This window comes from Maniola hyperantus, chromosome 7 (assembly GCF_902806685.2).
Source record: "Maniola hyperantus chromosome 7, iAphHyp1.2, whole genome shotgun sequence".
Classification (NCBI taxonomy): Eukaryota; Metazoa; Arthropoda; class Insecta; order Lepidoptera; family Nymphalidae; genus Maniola; species Maniola hyperantus.
Genome location: NC_048542.1, coordinates 1,263,857 through 1,281,509, shown reverse-complemented (window position 1 = coordinate 1,281,509; position 17,653 = coordinate 1,263,857). Strand labels below are relative to the sequence as shown.

Here is a 17,653-nt window from a genome sequence, read left to right as displayed (position 1 = left end):
TTCGAAATATGCATGACAGGTTCTGAGCAACTACCAAAACAGTTCAAATTGGCAAAATTATTGCAAACTGCAAAAATTCAGCATGTTACTCGCATCAAATATATAAACTCATACAAAGTTCTAGTACAATTTGATAAAGAGGACAGTGCAGACGACTTTATCAACTCAACAATATTCAAGGAAATGGGATTTAATATATATAAAACCATGGAAATGACACAATCATATGGAGTGATAAGGGACATAGATTTGGATTTTACGGATGAAGAAATTTTAGAAAGTCTGAGTTGCAACGTTCAAATACTTGGAATAAAAAGGTTAAAACGCAGAAATAGATCTGATGGAAAATGGGAAATTTGCGACAAAATGAGAATATGCTTCAAAGGGTCCAGTTTACCGCCTCACGTTAAAATCTTTGATACCATAGCGGAAGTGTCCCCATACAAGTATCCAGTGACACAATGCTCACGCTGCTGGAGATTCGGCCATTCTGCCAAAATTTGTCCCTCGTACAAAATCATCTGCCCAAAATGTGGAGATAATCATCCAAACTGTACAAGTACCACATTCAAATGCAACAATTGTGGAGGAAAACACATGGCCATGGCCAGAGTCTGCCCAACACGTCGTAAAGAGGAGCGGATCCGAGAACTGATGACTGAATTTGGTGTTTCATATAAAAGAGCACTCACCTTATATGTTCCTCCAAGTCCCCCACCAGAACCGGAGCCTGTATTTACAGAAGAAGACTTTCCGAAGCCTAACAAAGATTGTCAAGATGAGTCAGGTCAATTCGAGCCTTCTGCGGGTGAAAAATCTTATGCTGAAGCAACCAAGAAAACAGGTTCAAAGAAGAAAATTAATAAGAACAAAGAACAAAGAAGTACTTTCGAAGATATTAACTGGAATGAAGGGTCTGAGACCAGTGAAAAAATGCAAACAAGTGAACAGGAAGAGGAACACTGCAGACAAGGGGAATCAACTGCCAAAAAAGAAGATATTACCTGGAAAGCATTACTCAAAAAATTGAAAGAGAAAATTCTCGAAAAAAATCTTTCATGGGAAGAAAAGATAAAAGCTTGCTGGAAGATTTTATACAGTAGGATAGTATCTATGGTTGTTACATATCTCTCAGAGTGGCCGTGTTTTAAATTATTCAACCTTAATGGCCCCTAACAACACTAAGCATACTTTAAATGTGATACAGTGGAACGCGCAAAGCCTTCACCCCAAACTGACGGAATTTGATTTACTGCTAAATCAGGAAAAAATCCATGTTGCTATTATAAGTGAAACTTGGCTTAGTTTAGACAGTAGTCTCCGCATTAGCGGCTACAATATTTTCAGGGCTGATCGCACCGATGGTTATGGAGGAGTAGCTATTATAACACATAGGTCATTAAAAGTTCAGCAACAATATTGTACCATTTCTAATACACGCATAGAAGTAGTAGCTATTAAAATTTTCAACTGTGAAGGGGTCGAGAATGTAGTGTCCATATATTGCCCACCGTCGATCAATACCTCTCTACAAGATTGGGATGAAATTTTTTCAAAATTTACTCACAAAACAATAATTGCAGGAGATTTTAATGGGCACCATAGTAACTGGTCCAGTAAAACAGATACTAGGGGTAGCCAGATATTTGACTCAACATTAGAATATAACTTTGTATCTCTTAATGATGGAAATTATACGCGTATTAAGCTTGTGAATGGGTCAATCCAAAGAACATCCCCTGATATTTCTTTTGTATCTGAAGATATTGCAATTAAATTTAATTGGAAGGTACTTAATGAAAACCTTGGGAGTGACCACTTAATTGTGAAAATGAAATTAGACATAATAACAAATGCATCTGACATCAAAAAGCGAAGAAATTTTAAGAAAGCTGATTGGACGACCTATAAAAATACGATAGAACAAAAACTTGCTGATTTTCACCTTTCTTTAGACAATCAAAATGCTTACGATGAGTTTACAAATATTATTAATTCGGCTGCGGAAGTGGCTATTCCTTACAGTGTGATTCCAGAGAATCCATTACGAGCTGAAAAATTTAAGCCAAAACCATATTGGACACCACTTATCTCACGGGCAATAGCACAGAGAAGAATGGCCTTAGCGACGTTCAGAAGAAACCCTACTCCAGAAAATTTACGTTACTTACAAGAAAAAATCAAGTCTTCTCAACGAGTAATTAGAAGTGCTAAATTTAAATCGTGGCAACGGTTTTGTGATAGTATTGACGAGGTATCTACTACTAACGAAATGTGGATGCGCATGAAGTGGTTCAAAGGATATAAAACAACGACACCCACCATAGACAGTGAGACTTCTAATAGTTTATTATGTTCCTTAGCTCCAGACTTTGTAATTCCAGACATTCCAATGTTTAAATCTAAGAACCCTAAATTAAGATCTCCAATTTCGGCACATGAATTACATAACAGTTTAAAACGCACAGACACAGCACCGGGAGTAGATTTAATCTCATACTCTATGATCTTTAATTTACCAGAGGCAGGCAAAAAGATACTCGTTAGACTTTACAATCGCTTCTTGACTCAAAGTTTTGTACCAAGACAATGGAGAAAAGTTAAAATTGTTCCTGTGCCGAAACCTGGCCGAGATAATAGATCAGCAGCCGGCTTTAGACCTATTGCATTGTTATCTTGTGTCTGCAAAATACTACATACTATTCTTACTCGTAGACTGGATTGGTTTTTAGAAAAAAATGATCACTTCTCTCAGGAGACTGTAGGATTTAGAAGATCTCGGTCAAGTTATGACAATTTAGTTAGATTGATAACCCGAATTCAAATAGGTTTTACGAAGGGTATCCCTACAGCAGGTTGCTTTGTTGACATTGACAACGCTTATAATAATGTAAATGTATCCAGTTTATTGAATATAGTAGATGATCACGGGGTAGGTTCAATCATATGTAAGTACTTGTGGCCGTGGGAGTATTTGCGAGAAAGGGAATTAATTATTTATTTAAGTGATAATATAAAAGTTTGCCGTACTACAGCTTTAGGACTAGCACAAGGTGACCCACTGTCCCCATTATTATTTAACCTAGCTACCAGTAAAATTTGCCTATCCATACAAAATGTATTCATCTCTCAATATGCTGACGATTTTGTCATCTATAGCTCTAATAAAAATGTTGACCTAGCGATAAATAATGTTCAATTAGCGTTAAATAACTTTAGTAAACTCATAGAAGAACTCGGTCTTAACATCTCTCACAAAAAAACAAAAATGTGTATTTTTAGCAGGGGCAAACGTAGAACTAACCCTAATGTAAATTTAGTCAATAATAATCACAATATTCAACAAGTTGATAGTGTGAAGTATCTGGGTATGTGGCTCGACAGGAGCTTAAAATGGGGGAGACATATAAACGAAGCCAGAGATAAAACGCTTAAATTTTTAAATATTTTAAAAGTCTTAGCAGGCAGTAAATGGGGGGTTCATCCAAAACACCTAAGACGACTTTTTATATCAGTCATACGAAGCAGGCTTGATTATGGAAGTTTCTTATACGATAATAGTATCAATAGTCATTTGAACAAAGTAGAAAAAGTGCAGAATCAGGCTATGCGAGTCATTGGAGGCTTCATCAAGACCACACCAATCCATGTCATGCAGAGTGAATTATGTCTTCAACCTTTACATATCCGCCGAAAATATTTGGCTGGTAAGTTCTGGTTGAAGTCTAGATCCTTTGAAGATAACATTACTATAGAGGTATTAAAGTCACTTAATAATATGTGTAATAATATATATTGGAGAAATAAAAAATTACCGTTGCTAATCATAGTCCATGGAAAGCTAAAACAACATTCTATTAAATCCACTAAAAAGCTTGAGATTCATTGTCTCCCTACATGGATTGGTAGTTTGGACTTGTCAAAGATTATCAATACGACTATAGAGGGACTAAATATGCCCAAGAGAAAACTTAATAGATTGAACATAACCAACTGTTGTGAAAGTCTTCTATACGATAAATATAACTCATTTTATAAACTGTATACCGACGGTTCTAAAGAGTTGTCAAGTTCAGGAGCGGCGGTCTTTGACCCTCAGGCAGAAATCAGCATGAAATTTAAAATTGAATCGGATATAAATATTATGCACACGGAGCTGATAGCAATATCTGAATGCCTGTCTTATATATTATCACTTGAGGGTAATAAGTTTGTGATTTTATCTGACTCAAAGAGCGCCCTTCTACATTTGGCTCGGCTAACCTCGAATATTCGAGGATACCCGATAGCCTATGACATTCTAGACTCCATATGCAAAATTCAAAACAAAAATAAAATTGTAATAATTCAATGGTTACCCTCCCATGTAGGGATCATGGGCAACGAGGAAGCAGACACGGCAGCCAAACGCGCCATCAGCGATGGAATTCCCTACAACTGTATTCCACTACCGAATGAAGTTTTGATAAAATTTAAACAGGAATGTGTATTAGAATGGCAAGAATATTTTGACGAAAGGTCACGGGTTAAAGGCATATGGTATAAAACGATAGTGTGTCAGCTCCCTCAATGTCCATGGTTTGCAGAGTCCAAGTTTAAAAGGGCAGACATTGTAATACTGTTAAGACTTCGGTCCGGGCACATTCCATCAAATAAATTTAATTTCTTGATGAGAAGATCGCCAACACAGAATTGTGTAGACTGTGGAGATACACAAATTGACGACGTTTTCCACCTTTTGATGGAATGTACCCGTAATGAATTGGAGCGGCCGCGTATTCTTAAGAATAATTACAGTGTGGGTATGTGCAACAGTCTGTTAGCTACCCCATTGTCAGGGAACGCACGGTCGCTCATTGATATGTGTTAACAATGTGTTTCTGTTTTTTTTTTTTTTTTGTTGTTGTTTTACCTAAAATGTTTTATTTTTTGTTTGTTTTTTGATGATGTGATGTTTATCTTACGGGGGTGACATAGTCAGCTATGACTAAACCCTCAAAAAAAAATAAAGATTTAAAAAAAAAAAAAAAAAAAAAACTTTCGAAGTGAGTGACTATATCAAATGGGGTATCATATGAAAGGTCTTCAACTGTACATTCTAAAACAGATTTTTATTTATTTTTATGCATCATAGTTTTTGAATTATCGTGCAAAATGTCGAAAAAATACGACTGTAGTACGGAACCCTCATTGCGCGAGCCTGACTCGCACTTGGCCGGTTTTTTTTAAATTTATAGACTAGCGCTTGGCTGCAATCAGACCTAGTGGCAAGTGATGATGCAGCCTAAGATGGAGCGCTTTTGCCTAGACGCCTATTCACTCTTGACTTGAAGGTACCCATATTATAATTGGAGGGGAAAACTGATGCTGGAAGGGTGTTCCAAATCTTAGCGGTTCGGATTAGACGGTTCGCGTTTTTAGGGTTCCGTTCTTCAAAAGGAAAAACGGAACCCTTATATCATCTCTTTGTTGTCTGTCTGTCAAGAAACCTACAGAGTACTTCCCGTTGACCTAGAATATGAAATTCGGGAGGTAGGTAGGTCTTATAGCAGACATTAGGGGGAAAATCTGAAAACCGTGAACTTGTGGTCCTACCACAAAAAAAAATGTGTTTTGAAAAAATTAGTATATTTTTGAACTTTTAAAGTAAGATTACTCTATACCAAGTGGGGTATCATAATAATAATATTATGAATGGGTTTTTTTTAAATAGATTTTTATTTATTTTTATGCATTATTATGAACTATTATGCATAAATAAATAAAATATGAATCTGAAAATAGAATAAAAAGCTGTGATAGTCTAGTGGTACGCCCGCCTTCTAATCAGAGGTCGGGGGTTCGATCCCGGGCACGTACCTCAACTTTTCGGAGTTATGTGCGCTTTTAAGTAATTAAAATATCACTTCGGAAAACATCGTGAGGAAACCTGCATGCCGAAGAGTTGTCCATAAAGTTCTCAAAGGTATGTGAAGTCTACCAATCCGCACATGGCCAGCGTGGTAGACTATGGCCAAAACCCTTCTCACTCTGAGAGGAGACCCGTGCTGTGTAGTGAGTATAAATACATCATGTCTATTTCAGCGGAATATAGTAATTTGAGCTTTTTGTTCCTTGTAAATCATTGGACGTCTATTTAACACGATTTATATAACACGAGTGTACAACTTATTTTAGGCATCGGTGGCTTAACCTAATTTTGGTTGTAATTTTGGTGAAACAATTTTTTTTTTAATTTTTTTATTTGTATTGTTACAGACGAGAAATAAAAGTGAGCAACCTATGGATCGGTACTGTGAAAGGGCACATCGTGTCCCGGTACTACGACTTCAGCGAGCCCGCAGATGTAGCTCTGAACTACACTCTAGGTTTGTTTCACTACTTTTTTTTTTTTTTTTTTAAATCTTCTATTAACAGGCTTTTAAATTTATGTATGTCAGCCTTATTGCACTCTATCTTATTCTACAATTCTATTTATATATACAATTCTAACCTATCCTACAATCCTATCCTATCACACAAAGTTTCACTACTTTATAAAACACTTTATAAAACTTTAGAAAGAAAAAAATTAAGTAGGTACGCAACCATATACCACAGTTCGTCACGTTCGAATTTCAACTCGTACTTTGCGCGCTAGCGAGCAAAATTACCACTTTCCACTCAGATTTCAAAGGGCAAACGGATTTTTTCCGAGCGAGTGTGATGAAAAATTATTTAAAAATTCCTTGAAGTGTAGGTAAAACACTATCATAAAAATTATTAAAATACTATAAAAATTTTTGGTCTATAGTTTTCACCAATAATCTCACATTGTATTTTTTATTGTTTATTTTATTCTGTGTTTTCGTGTTTTCAGACAAAGACTGCAATGAGACTGAAGTGTCTTCAGCTTTAATGGAGAAACTACACCTTTCATCCGACGTCGATGACGCGTTTGCCAGGTGAATATGAATATGCCATATGTCTGCTTATGCCTTATAGCATGCATCTAATTTAGATGGCTTATTGAGAAGAAGCAGCGTTTGGAGACCCCCACAAAATCACAAGGCAAGGCGTGTCTAACGGTTAAAACTGGTTGCAGATAGTTAAGGTCAGGGTTTCTTGGCTGGAATTCGTTTAGCGTCCTCTGGGCAGTGGCGGATTTGCCCTTAGGCACAATAGGCCCGAGCCTAGAGCGGCCACATATTAGGGGCGGCCGCTCTGCAATGCATCGTATTAATACTTATAACTAACTTGAACTTATATAAATAATCAATAAGTTCAAGAAAAATCAGGAATAGAAAGTGCGTAAGCAACCAATAAAAGGACAATAGATCATTGTTTTTACGTGAACGAAACAATAGGTCAAGGATCGAAAAAGGCAAAAGCGTAAACACTTACAACCCATATTCACAAATGTTACTATGAGGTCTCATGTTGCGTTCGAACGCACATGGTACAGAAAACCTATTCATAAACAACAGGAGGGACGGACGACACCACCAAAACGAGACCATAAAACTTTACGCGATACATTTTGGCAAAACAATACAGATAGGGTATAGGGTGTATGTCCGAGTGTTTGTGTGATTTAAATAATTTCTGTTTGAAAAATCGCGATTAATAAAGTAAATCCTTGAGAAAACATATAAAGAGCGATCACTACAAAACTTATACCTACGTGATATAAAAAAAACGATTATTACGGTGCCGATGAATTTTAAAGATGCTAATGGATGCTATAGATTTTTTAGGGTTCCGTAGCCAAATAGCAAAAAACGGAACCCTTATAAATGTATAATATCATGTCTGTCTGTATGTCCGTCCGTATGTCACAGCCACTTTTTTCGAAACCATAAGAGCTATACTTTTGAAACTTGGTAAGTAGATGTATTCTGTGAACCGCATTAAGATTTTCACACAAAAATAGAAAAAAAAACAATAAATTTTGGGGGTCCCCTACTTAGAACTGAAACTCAAAAAATATTTTTTTTCATCAAACCTATACGTGTGGAGTATCTATGGATAGATCTTCAAAAATGATATTGAGGTTTCTAATGTCATTTTTTCTAAACTGAATAGTTTGCGCGAGAGACACTTCCAAAGTGGTAAAATGTGTCTCCCCTGTAACTTCTAAAATAAGAGAATGATAAAACTAAAAAAAATATATGATGTACATTACCATGCAAACTTCCACCGAAAATTGGTTTGAACGAGATCTAGTCAGTAGTGATTTATCGTACAAAATGTCGATAAAATGCGATTGCAGTACGGAACCCTCAGTGCGCGATTCTGATTCGCACTTGGCCGATTTTTTAAAGATATTGTTATGAATCTACTTTTGTCATTAATAAATGCAGATCTTTTGACAGTTACCAGTAGAGGACATCCAGTGCCTCCAATTTTATTAGTTACTAGTGACTTTAAAATTTTATTCATTGGGGAGTTAAAAAAACATTAAAAACATTAAGAAAAAATATTAATTATTCAGTACATATTATTATGTGATTTGAAAAATATACGACTATTTAGTTGAATTCCGAATTTCCGAATGTTCATCTATTGGTCCGGGTACCCTAATGACAATCTTAGTTTTGGGTTTTAAACGATGTATGATGCCATCTGGACACCATCTGGTAGTCACTCGAGTCTTCACTCTCGCGTATCCAAACTAAGTTGACCAATCCCTTAGCAGAGTCCTTTAAGTGCAGACGAGTTTTGTAACACACTATCTGATCTGCCCGGGCTTCACTCGGGTGGGATTTAGAATATCAGCGTGGGGGTGAAAATATAGTGCTAGTGCAATTCAAAGAACACACGAACAAAGTGAAAGCATAGTGCTAGTGCAATTTAAAGAACACAAGAACAATGTGTCTACCAAAAAAGACTCAATAGACCGATTCTTAGGTATAGTAAGTACGTTTATAAGTTTAGGTTAATATAATATTACTTATTAGCCTCTCTCATAGGCTAGATTGTAATGATAGTAAAGTATTGTTGTCAGCACTTTACGATAGTAAAAAAAAGCATGGGGGTGGAATTTTTAAAAAACCTGAAACACGTATTTTTTCATTTACCTACATACTTACCAATTCTCATGGAAATAACTTGAAAAACAACGGACATTCATACAAACTTACACCCCCTATTTTACCCCCTTGGAAGTAAAATTTTCAAAAATCATGAAATACTTACATAATATTTTTATTTTTAACCGAAAGCCACATACATACTATTTGATATTACTTCGTATGGACAGGGCTTTTGAACAATCAAAATGGCACTGACTCAGTGGTGCTTTAGCACCAATGCAACCTCAGTGACGTCTGGATTTCAAACGAGTCGTTCATTAGTACCTATCTAAGAGGTGGCGCTGATTTATCTGGTTCCAAAACCGTGAAAAATTTTGTTTGCTTGACCATATCTTGTCATTTATATCGATGCTTATATAACAATTTTTATCGATGTAACTTTAAAAATAAATGATTTTCATACAAACTTCCATATCCTATTTAACCCCCTTAGGGGTTGAACTTTCAAAAATCCTTTCTTAGTGGATGCCTACGTTAGAAAAGGAACTTACTGTCAATATTTCATGTTTCTAAACCCAGCAGTTTAGGCTGTGCGTTGATAGATCAGTTTGTCAGTCAGAACAAGTCTTTTTATATATATTTAAACTAGCTTATGCTCGCGACTTCATCCGCGTGGACTACACAAATTTCGAACCCGGAACGGATCGGGCTGAGATTTGGCATGCAGATATCTATTATGACGTAGGCATCCGCTAAGACAGGATTTTTGAAAATTTAACCTCTAAGAGGATGAAATAGGGGTATGAAATTCGTGTGGTCCACGCGGATGAAGTCGCGAGCATAAGTTAGTCTTTAATATGATGAGAGCTGGGAAAGGGGCGGCTCTGGCCTGGGGCCTAGAGCGGCTAAGACTGCAAATCCGCCTCTGCCTCTGGGAGGTATATTATGTGCTCCCCTAGGCATTTCTTCTACTCCTTTGTTCTCTGCAGTCTGCATAAACCTATCCATGTAATGTAAAATTTTTATGCATACCTATTATTTGTTTCAGTTACATGAGTCGTCACAATAAAAACTATGACGATGACCAGGAGCTTAGGAAGGAAATTTTCAAAAATAATTGGAGGTAATTATTAATTTGAATCATCATCGTCATCATCCTCATCATCATTTCCTGCACATACATAGCTCCGAAAAGTTAGAGGTGCGTGCCTGGAATGATTAACCAGTAGGCAGTACAGGTAGTTTAACCAATCTCTCATTTGAATAGGATTATGTAATTTTATTTTTTTATTTTTTTTATTTTTTGATCTTGTTTCTCCAGTTAGCACCTGATGAAACCAACAAGGATCAAAATGTGAATCTAATCCTTAGTCGATTTCAGACGCGTCATAGAACACAATAAAAAAAATCTCGGCTACACGCTGACTTTGAACACGTTCTCCGACTGGACTGAAGAGGAGCTGGACAACCTGAGGGCCACCAGACCCTCGCGCGACCACGTGGGTTCCGTGCCCTTCCCGCACACCGAGGAGGAGGTGGAAGAGCTGGTCCAGGAGTTGCCAGACTACTACGACATGAGGATCGAGGGTTACATCACCTCGGTTAAAAGTAAGTCAGATATAATATACAATCTTGTTTGAAGGGCGGTCTTTTGGCACAGAATTATCATCATCATTATCAACCGATAGCAGCTCCATGTGATCGCTTAATGTCGTCTGTCCACATAGAATAGAATAGAATATGTTTTTATTCAAGTAGACTTTTTACAAGCGCTTTCGAATCGTCGGGTAGTTTTAATTTACCATTGGTTCGGAATGCCGTTCCTACCGAGAAGAACCAGCAAAAAACTCGGCGGTTGCTCTTTTTAATTTTTCAATTTACAATGTTATTATACCATACTATACAAGCCATTGCTGGAGCGAGTCAAATCTAAGCTTTTTTATCATTTACTTAGTCTTCGACTGTATAATATGCTTTTTTTAGGAGCAAACTTTTAACACATTTTTTAAACTTGTGTAAAGGCAAGTCTAAAATTGTTTGTGGAATTTTCTTATAAAATATTACACTTATTCCCACAAATGACTTTCCCAGCTTCCAGAGGCGGAGCGCAGGAGTATCATATTAGGGGGTCTTCCATCGCACCGCTTTCCGGTGCGAGGTCGCTATTCCGGCACGGCCTTGAATTCCCAATGGCTATCGGCTTTTCAAACTATGTGCTCTGCCCATTGCAACTTCAGCTTCGCAACCCGATGAGCTACTCGTATGTCGGTTACTCTGATTCTCCTACGATCCCTACGGATCTCCTCATTTTTGATTTGATCACGTAGAGTACCTCCAAGCATAGCTCTCGCCATCGCCCACTGAGTGTCTCTGAGCTTTCTTATGAGCCTATAGTTGACGATCATGTCTCGGATCCATTTATGTCATAACTGGTATCTAAATATATAAAAGGAAAAGGTGACTGACTGACTGACTGACTGACTGACTGATCTATCAACGTACAGCCCAAACTACTGGGCGGATCGTGCTGAAATTTTGCATGCAGATAGCTGTTATGACGTAGGCACCCGCTAAGAAAAGATTTTTGAAAATTCAACCCCTAAGGGGGTGAAATATGGGTTTGAAATTCGTGTAGTCCACGCGGACGAAGTCGCGAGCATAAGCTAGTTTAATATAATACATACAGGGTGTAACGAGAACGCTGGAAAAAACGAAGACGGGTGATAGTACTGATTATATGATACCATAAGTAAAAAACTTTAAAAAAAACTTTAAAATCTTATTTTTGTAAGAGTTTACGATTTATTGCAAATAAAACACTAGAGGTCAAAGAACGTTACGTGAGTAGGCCACTCGAGTTAATGCGGCGTCGTAGGTGGGGCATAGACCCGAGTTTTACACGCTATACATTACGGGGTTGAAAAATACTAAATCACCAAAACTAAAAAAGGAGGTAAATAGTTATTGGTATTGGATAGTGTTTAAGTACTTAGGTAGTATAACACTAACGCTAAGTTTTTGCTAGCCTCCTGGTTACAGCCTGTATACTTAGGAGAACATATTTTTTTTAGATCAAGGGTCTTGCGGTTCGTGTTGGGCGTTCTCGACAACGGCCGCTGTGGAAGGCGCACTGGCACGCAGCAATGGCGGCAGGGATCTTGATCTTGCTGAGCAGTCCATGGTTGACTGTGCTTGGGGGTGAGTAGGGCTAAGGGTGAGATCGTAGGGCGAACTTTGACTTTGCTTACGCTTTACTCAGAATCAAAACGAATTTACGTCTCTGACATAAATCTCTACATTGATTTCTATAATTCTGTTAAAAAAATAAACGATTTTGCTTATGAAATTGCATAAGTATATCGACACAAGTGACTATGAATAATTATAAGAACTAAGGCGCTAAACAGTTGTCCAATGATAATGAAATAAAGTTAGTTAGTTAGTTCAAATGTGGAAAATTTTACTTTTTAGTTCGTTTTTGGCACGACAGTCGTGATTTAATTTTTTAACTACATACAAATTTAATTAATTAAACTTAATATTTTTAGTTTCGACAACATGGGATGTCGCGGAGGTCAAGTAGAAGGTTCCTTTAAATACATCCTCAAGCACGGTCTACCAACCCAGATGGAATATGGATTATATTTAGATGAGGTAAATAGGGCAACTTAAATATAACCACATGGAATATGGATTATATTTAGATGAGGTAAATGGGGCAACTTAAATATAACCACATGGAATAAGGATTATAGTTAGATGAGGTAAATGTGGCAACTTAAATATAACCAGATGGAATATGGATTATATTTAGATGAGGTAAATGGGCAACTTAAATATTACCACATGGAATATGGATTATATTTAGATGAGGTAAATGGGCAACTAAAATAATAAGTAGCAAATTATTTTGATCACATCGTTCAAAAAACCGGCCAAGTGCGAGTCAGGCTCGCGCAATGAGGGTTCCGTATTACAGTCGTATTTTTTCGACATTTTGCAGGAAAATTAAAAAAGTATGTTGCATAAAAATAAATAAAAATCTGTTTTAGAATGGTTACAGGTGAAGACCTTTCATATTGATACCCCACTTGATATAGTTATTTTACTTCGAAAATGGAAAATACTTAGTTTATGACCACAATTTAATTTTTTTTGTGTGATGTAACCACAAATTCACAGTTTTTAGATTTTTCATGTCGGCTATAAGACCTACCTACCTGCCAAATTTCATGATTCTAGGTCAACGGGAAGTACCCTGTAGGTTTCTTGACAGACAGACAGACAGACAGACAGACAACAAAGTATAAGGGTTCCGTTTTTCCTTTTGAGGTACGGAACCCTAAAAAGCGGTGATAGCCAGGGTCTAGTGGTTAAGACGTTGTGCTCCTATTCAGTGAATCCGGGGTTTTAATCTCGGATAGTAAGCACCACTAACTTATCGGAGTCAGTGCGTTTTAAGCAATCAAACATCACTTGCTTTAACGGTGAAGGAAAACATCGTGAGGGCATCAGCATACCTGAGAGTTCTCCATAATGTTCTCAAAGGTGTGTGAAATCCACCAACCCGTAGGTACTTGGCCTTCACAGTGGATTATCTAAATATATAAAAGGAAAAGGTGACTGACTGACTGACTGACTGATCTATCAACGCACAGCTCAAACTACTGGACGGATCGGGTTGAAATTTGGTATGCAGATAGCTATTATGACGTAGGCATCCGCTAAGAAAGAATTTTTGAAAATTCAACCCTAAGGGGGTGAAATAGGGGTTTGAAATTTGTGTAGTCCACGCGGACGAAGTCGCGAGCATAAGCTAGTAAAATATAATAATAATCATCTTTATTTCAGATATTACATCCATTTTGTTTGCACCATCTTATTTGTCTAGGAATCTAGCACCCGTGAGACACAGAGTGCATGTGCAGATCACCCTAGTGTCTCTTAAATGGATTCTCTAGTTTTTCAGATAAGGTATTCAGAATACCGTGGACCCTTACGTATTACTTACCCAATTTTTTTTAAATCTACTTAATTGTTCCTTATTTAGATGGGTAATTGCCACCGGGACAACATGACTTCGACCTACAAGATCAAAGGCTTCGCCGCGATTCCTCCACTCAGCGTCAACGCTATGAAGGTCGCGCTATACAAGTACGGGCCCGTGACTGTGGCTATCAACGCGAATGAAGCTCTCATGGCATACAACAGTGGAATCTTCTTCGACCCGACTTGGTAAGCCTGCAGTTTTTAGGGTTCTGTACCTCAAAAGTACCAAAAAACGGAACCCTTATAGGATCACTTTGTTGTCTGTCTGTCTATCTGGATGTCCGTCTGTCTGCCTGTCGGTCTGTCAAGAAACCTACAGTGTACTTCCCTTTGACCTAGAATTATGAAATTTGGCAGGTAGGTAGGTTTTATAGCAGACATTCGGGGAAAAATCTGAAAACCGTGAGTTTGTAGTTAGATCACACAAAAAAAAAATCAAATTGTGGTCATGAAATAATACTTAGTATTTTCAATTTTCCAAGTAAGCTAACTACATCAAGTGGGGTATCATATGAAAGGTCTTCGCCTGTGCATTCTAAAACAGATTTTTTATTTATTTTTATGCATCATAGTTTTTGAATTATCGTGCAAAATGTCGAAAAAATATGACTGTAGTACGGAACCCTCGGTGCGCGAGCTTGACTCGCACTTTACCGGGTTTTTCTCTATAAAAAGGAGTTACTTAATAACGGTACAAAGTTGGCTGTCAATTGGTTTTCTGCAGGATATTATATTTAGGAAGATCTTTTTGACCCGGTTCCTCCCTCACCTTTCTACTATCCTACAGTAAGGCATCGTCAAGGTCTGCACCCGTAAGCAGGCAAAATAATTTGCAAATAAAACATCTGACTGACACTAGAGGTCAACGAACGAACGAACTCGAGATTTTCACGCTATACATTGCGGGGTTGAAAAAAAAACTAAATCGCTTGAACTACAAAATGAGGCAAATGATTATTGGTATCGATTTATTTATTACATAGGAAAATATTAATAAAACAGACAACTATTATCTAAAAAAAACATTAAATTAAAACTAAAATAAATTAGATTAAATCTAAAACCTCATCGAGACCACCGCAGCGAGGCATTGTACCCAAGATGCTGGCAGCATTACCCCTTTGGATGGCCAAACTAATTCTTTGACCAAGGTAGCTTCCAGCTCTCATTAGTATTGGATTGTGTTTAGGTAACAATGACGCTAAGTTTTTGCTAGTGTTCTGGTTACATCCTGTAATATTAATATAGAAGTAAAGAAAGAAAGAAAAACGTTTATTTTTTAAGGCTGTACCACACATTACCAGCTAGACCTGGTTAGGTTAGGTTATCCCGGCGCCTCTTATACTTGAGTAGTAAAGTCAAAAGACCTCAAGTAGAAGAAGCGCCGGAATAAACCATGTCATGTGTGGCACAACCCGAAAAAAAAGGTCCCTACTCAGCATAAATGCCATATGTCTTGCACAAGTACAAAAACATACAGCGCTGGTTTTCAGTAGGAACCCTGATTCGGGTGGCGCCACGGAATTATTTCAATTGTACTTATCTAATCTATCTATTCTATATGTTAATAATATATACAAATTCACACCATATTACCATATACCACTTATATATATATATATGTAAGTATAATAGGTGTGATATATACCTGGACATGTATAAGGTATGCCTATGATGTAACCTAAATCTTGTTACAAAAAGGAGTAGGAGGAGGAGGAGGAGAAGTATGGATAAATTAGGTATTGTAGGTATGAGGTCAACAAAACTATATAATTATCATTTTTCCCGCAGTAATGACAGCCGTCCAAACCACGGCGTGGCTGTGGTGGGCTACGGCAAGAGGGACGGTGTTGACTACTGGATCGTGAAGAACTCGTGGGGCGAGGACTGGGGGGAGGACGGGTACATCCTCATGTCTGCCACCGCCAACAACTGCCATTTACTGGAGAACGCTTACTATCCTATTGTCTAGTTAGAAACGTAGCTTTGAAGAAAACTTTGATAGATGATGTAGACAAAACTTTTTAGTTGATCAAACTGCACGCAATAAAGGGAGCCTAAAGAAATATGTTTCTAACAAATTAACATTAAAAAACCAGTCAAGTGCGAGTTGTACTCGTACACGAAGGGTTCATCGTACAAGACAATTCGTACTTTTAATTTTTTTGCGATTGTAACGATTCTATGCAACGAATCACATTAAAATTTGTTAATTCTATGTAAGTATATTATTTTGTAAATATTAGCGTTAATAAATTCCACACGTGTAATCTAGTAAAATGGTTTCATTCAATTCCTTTATTTAGCTTACCCGTTTTTAAATCTTAAGCAGTTAATTCACAGTCACATTAATAAAACATGTGTTAAGTGTGTCGTGCTCAGCGAAAATATCTCGTTGAAAGTCGTTTTTCGATAGTGTGAACGAGGCAATAGATTTATATTCTAATTTGCGAAACTTACGCTAAATGCTCTTACTTGAAAAAGGTAGGAGACTCGTAGGGAGGTAGGAGTGAAGTGTACTGACGGGATTCTAATTGACTGCCACTCACAAAAAATGCAATTTCACGAATAGCGTGAGTTAGCTCGATTGAGAGCTAAAAGTTCCGGAAACCATGTGGATTATTGAAAAACGAAAAGTTTGCGCACGAAAAATATCTGGCCAAGTGCCGATTGGCAGACTTCACACGACTTTAAGAAAATTAAGGGATAACTTTTTGCTGATATACAATACTAGCGAACCGCTCCGGCTTCGCACGGATACAGCTTAATACAATTTTCATAAGGATCTCTAATTTTTAGGGTTCCGTACCTCAAAAGGAAAAACGGAACCCTTATAGGATCACTTTGTTGTCTGTCTGTCTGTATCATATTATGAAAGGTCTTCATCTGTACATTCTAAAACAGATTTTTATTTATTTTTATGCATTATAGTTTTTGAATTATCGTGCAAAATGTCGAAAAAATACGACTGTAGTACGGAACTCTCATTGCGCGAGTCTGACTCGCACTTGTTTGAAATAAAATAGCTTATGTCACTCAGGAATAATTATGTAGCTTTCTACTGGTAAAAGAATTTTCAAAATCCATTCAGTAGTTCCAGAGATAACCCCATACAAACGAACTTACAAACTTTACCTCTTTATTTAAGTACCTCTTTACTAGCGACCCGCCCCGGCTTCGCACGGGTAGCTTATTTCAATTTTCGTAGGGATCTCTTATTTTATTGATGCTAAAATATAGCCTACGTCACTAAGAAATAATGTAGCTTTCTACTGGTGAAAGAATTTTCAAAATCCATTCAGTAGTTCCAGAGATAACCTCTTTATAATATTAGTATTAATTAATTATTTACTTGTAACTAACTATCTACCTATGTTTGTAGTTTGTACTGATAAAACTAATTTTTAGTGTGATTTTTTATTATTTTTTATTATATTTTACTAAGTATTATTATTTAATACTACATAATTAAACTAGCCTTATCAATAGAAAAGCTTTAATTAGATGACGGCAGATTTTAATTAAACTTATCAAATTAATTTCAATGTTAATTAGTATTATTTTATATAGGAGAGTTTGGTTTGAATTCA

The 17,653-nt window shown here is 37.0% G+C and overlaps 1 protein-coding gene across 3 annotated transcripts in view; it reads left to right on the top strand.

Moving 5' to 3' along the window:
• The window catches only part of LOC117983821 (cathepsin L-like proteinase), a 34,094-nt gene extending 17,751 nt beyond the window's left edge, over positions 1-16,343 (top strand). For 2 of the 3 annotated variants that reach the window (XM_069499768.1, XM_034970559.2), the window contains exons 6-13: positions 6,259-6,368; positions 6,860-6,944; positions 10,063-10,137; positions 10,396-10,622; positions 12,086-12,212; positions 12,563-12,668; positions 14,065-14,249; positions 15,855-16,343. In XM_069499768.1, the coding sequence (XP_069355869.1) occupies positions 6,259-6,368; positions 6,860-6,944; positions 10,063-10,137; positions 10,396-10,622; positions 12,086-12,212; positions 12,563-12,668; positions 14,065-14,249; positions 15,855-16,035 (1,096 nt within the window). In that variant the 3' untranslated portion in view covers positions 16,036-16,343. The remainder of the gene's footprint in view (positions 1-6,258; positions 6,369-6,859; positions 6,945-10,062; positions 10,138-10,395; positions 10,623-12,085; positions 12,213-12,562; positions 12,669-14,064; positions 14,250-15,854) is intronic. The other variant, XM_069499769.1, reaches the window with a different exon arrangement.
• The last annotated feature ends 1,310 nt before the right edge of the window (positions 16,344-17,653 follow it).